General features: G+C 55.5%; 1 protein-coding gene across 1 annotated transcript in view; it reads left to right on the top strand.

The window, feature by feature from the left end:
• Positions 1–2,166, top strand: part of IGFBP4 (insulin like growth factor binding protein 4) — a 12,281-nt gene that overhangs the window by 7,050 nt on the left and 3,065 nt on the right. The window contains exons 2-3 of the mRNA XM_003786392.3: positions 127–284; positions 1,049–1,183. Of these exons, the coding sequence (XP_003786440.1) occupies positions 127–284; positions 1,049–1,183 (293 nt within the window). The remainder of the gene's footprint in view (positions 1–126; positions 285–1,048; positions 1,184–2,166) is intronic.

Below are 2,166 nucleotides of genomic sequence, written 5' to 3'. Positions count from 1 at the left end.
CCCTGACCTCCTGCTTTTCTGCACTGGGCTAGAGGATCCTCAAGGAGAAAGTAGGTGGGAGGCTGGGGTGATGTGATGCTTTGTCCTTTCTCGGTGATGACCTCTTCCCATCTTGGCCTGGTGCAGACAAGGATGAGGGTGACCACCCCAACAACAGCTTCAGCCCCTGCAGCGCCCATGACCGCAGGTGCCTGCAGAAGCACTTTGCCAAAATGCGAGACCGGAGCACCAGCGGCGGCAAGATGAAGGTCATCGGGGCACCCCGGGAGGATACCCGGCCTGTGGTGAGGACCTCAGACCCACAAATGTGCATATGCTCGTGTGCATGCACACATATATCCCACCACCAGCACCCCCAGGACCCCCAGATCTGGACTGTGTTCATTCAGCAAACCTTGTTTGGACACCTCCTGTGTGCAAGGTGCACGTAGTGTGTGTCATCAGGACCCAGAGAGGGTCCTTATTCTTTTCCTTGCAGTTCCCTTCCTGCTTATCAGTTATATACATTGGTACAGCTGGATTGGTTGTTAAATACTGAAATTATTCCATTCTGGCTGGTGAAAAGCTCTCTGGGGTTTCCTGGCTCTTCTCTTAGATTCTCCATCCCAGACCTTCTCAGTAACTAAAGGGTTAATGCTGGCATAGCTGGGGGCCTTGGGACCCCGTTCCCATGGTCTGGCTAGTGTCCTTTTGGTTGGGGGGTAGCTGTTAATTGTGTGAGTTTGTCTCTATCCTTCCTGCTTAGAAATCACCCCCTCCCTGGTCCTCCCCATGGATTCTCACAGCCCCTTTACCCACATAGCCCCTCACTTCATAGCTCTCTGGTCCAGAAGCTCTTTGGCTCAATACTCTTTCCTCAAGTCCTTCTGCTTCCCTCTCCCCATGTCCTCTGAACCATACCCTACCCCTCACTTCCTTGGGTCCTGCCCAACCCACAGGCCTGGGCTGCCTTTGCAGGGTCTTCAGCCCCCACCCAGCTCCGATCCCAGGCCTGGCCCCCCTGCCTCTCTCTCCTCTGCTGAGCAGTTTCCTCCTCCCACTCCCCCAGCCCCAGGGTTCCTGCCAGAGCGAGCTGCACCGGGCCCTGGAGCGGCTGGCCGCCTCGCAGAGCCGCACCCATGAGGACCTCTACATCATCCCCATCCCCAACTGCGATCGCAACGGCAACTTCCACCCCAAGCAGGTGGGTCTCCAACTCCTGCCAGCTCAGCCCTGGCCTCTGCTCCAGGGGCATTTCCAGCCTCCCCAGGATGGTCCAGGATGGCATTCTCAGGAAGGGAAGACTTCCTGCCCCAAACCTAACTCCTTGAACCCTACCAGGCCCCAGAACCTCACTGACTTTGGAGATGTGGAAAATGAGACCCAGTGAGGAGTAACAGGGCCCATCCTGACCCTGAGTCACAGAGTCACAGAGTCACAGAGTGGGTTAATGGCAGACCCTGTCTTCCCACCCAGGGCAGTTTCCCTCACTGCTGATTTACTCACTGTCTGTGGTGTAGACCCGGCCAACCTCCAGCTCCCAATGCTCTCTGGCTCACCCTGCTCTATTCCTGCAAGTTCCTCCTGTCCCTGAATGTCTGGGATTTCATCTGGGAACAAAGGGCCTAAGTCATGAGGGGTCAGGGAGGAAACTCAGCCCCTTCCCCCACCTGGTGTGTCAAGAAGGATGAAGAGGAAGCCAAATGGGATGACTGAGACAGGCACTTTGAGTAGAAGGGGAGGAAGGAGCAGGCGGTAGAGAAGGCATAAAAGCAGCAACCTCCATATCCCTTCCCGCCCTCAGAACCTGGGATCCCTTGATGAGCTCCCAGGAGGTTGGGTTGTTGGGTAGGGGTGGCCTGTCTGGGTAGAGCGCTAGGGTACCTGGTGCTGGGGGCAACCTGGAGAGCTCTGGCCTGGATCTGCTTCTCCAGGTCTTTGTGGGTATAGACTCCCCCCGCCCCCACCATGCACTGTGGACAGATCCACAATGTGATGTGCTGCTGAGCTGGGAGAGGTTTCACTAGGAGGACAAAGGCTGCCCTGGGTGTTCATGAGCCAGAATGAAATGAAGAGGGAGAAGCAGAGAGTGCCCCCTAAAACCAATGTCCTCCTATCTCCAACCTTTATCCCAGCACCAATTTTATCTTTGGCCCAATTATTTTTGTGTGTATATATATATATATA

This window comes from Otolemur garnettii, unplaced genomic scaffold (assembly GCF_000181295.1).
Source record: "Otolemur garnettii isolate 467f Iridium unplaced genomic scaffold, OtoGar3 scaffold00018, whole genome shotgun sequence".
Lineage (NCBI taxonomy): Eukaryota > Metazoa > Chordata > Mammalia > Primates > Galagidae > Otolemur > Otolemur garnettii.
Note: the sequence above shows the minus strand (reverse complement) of the source record. Positions and strands in the feature narration are given on the sequence as shown.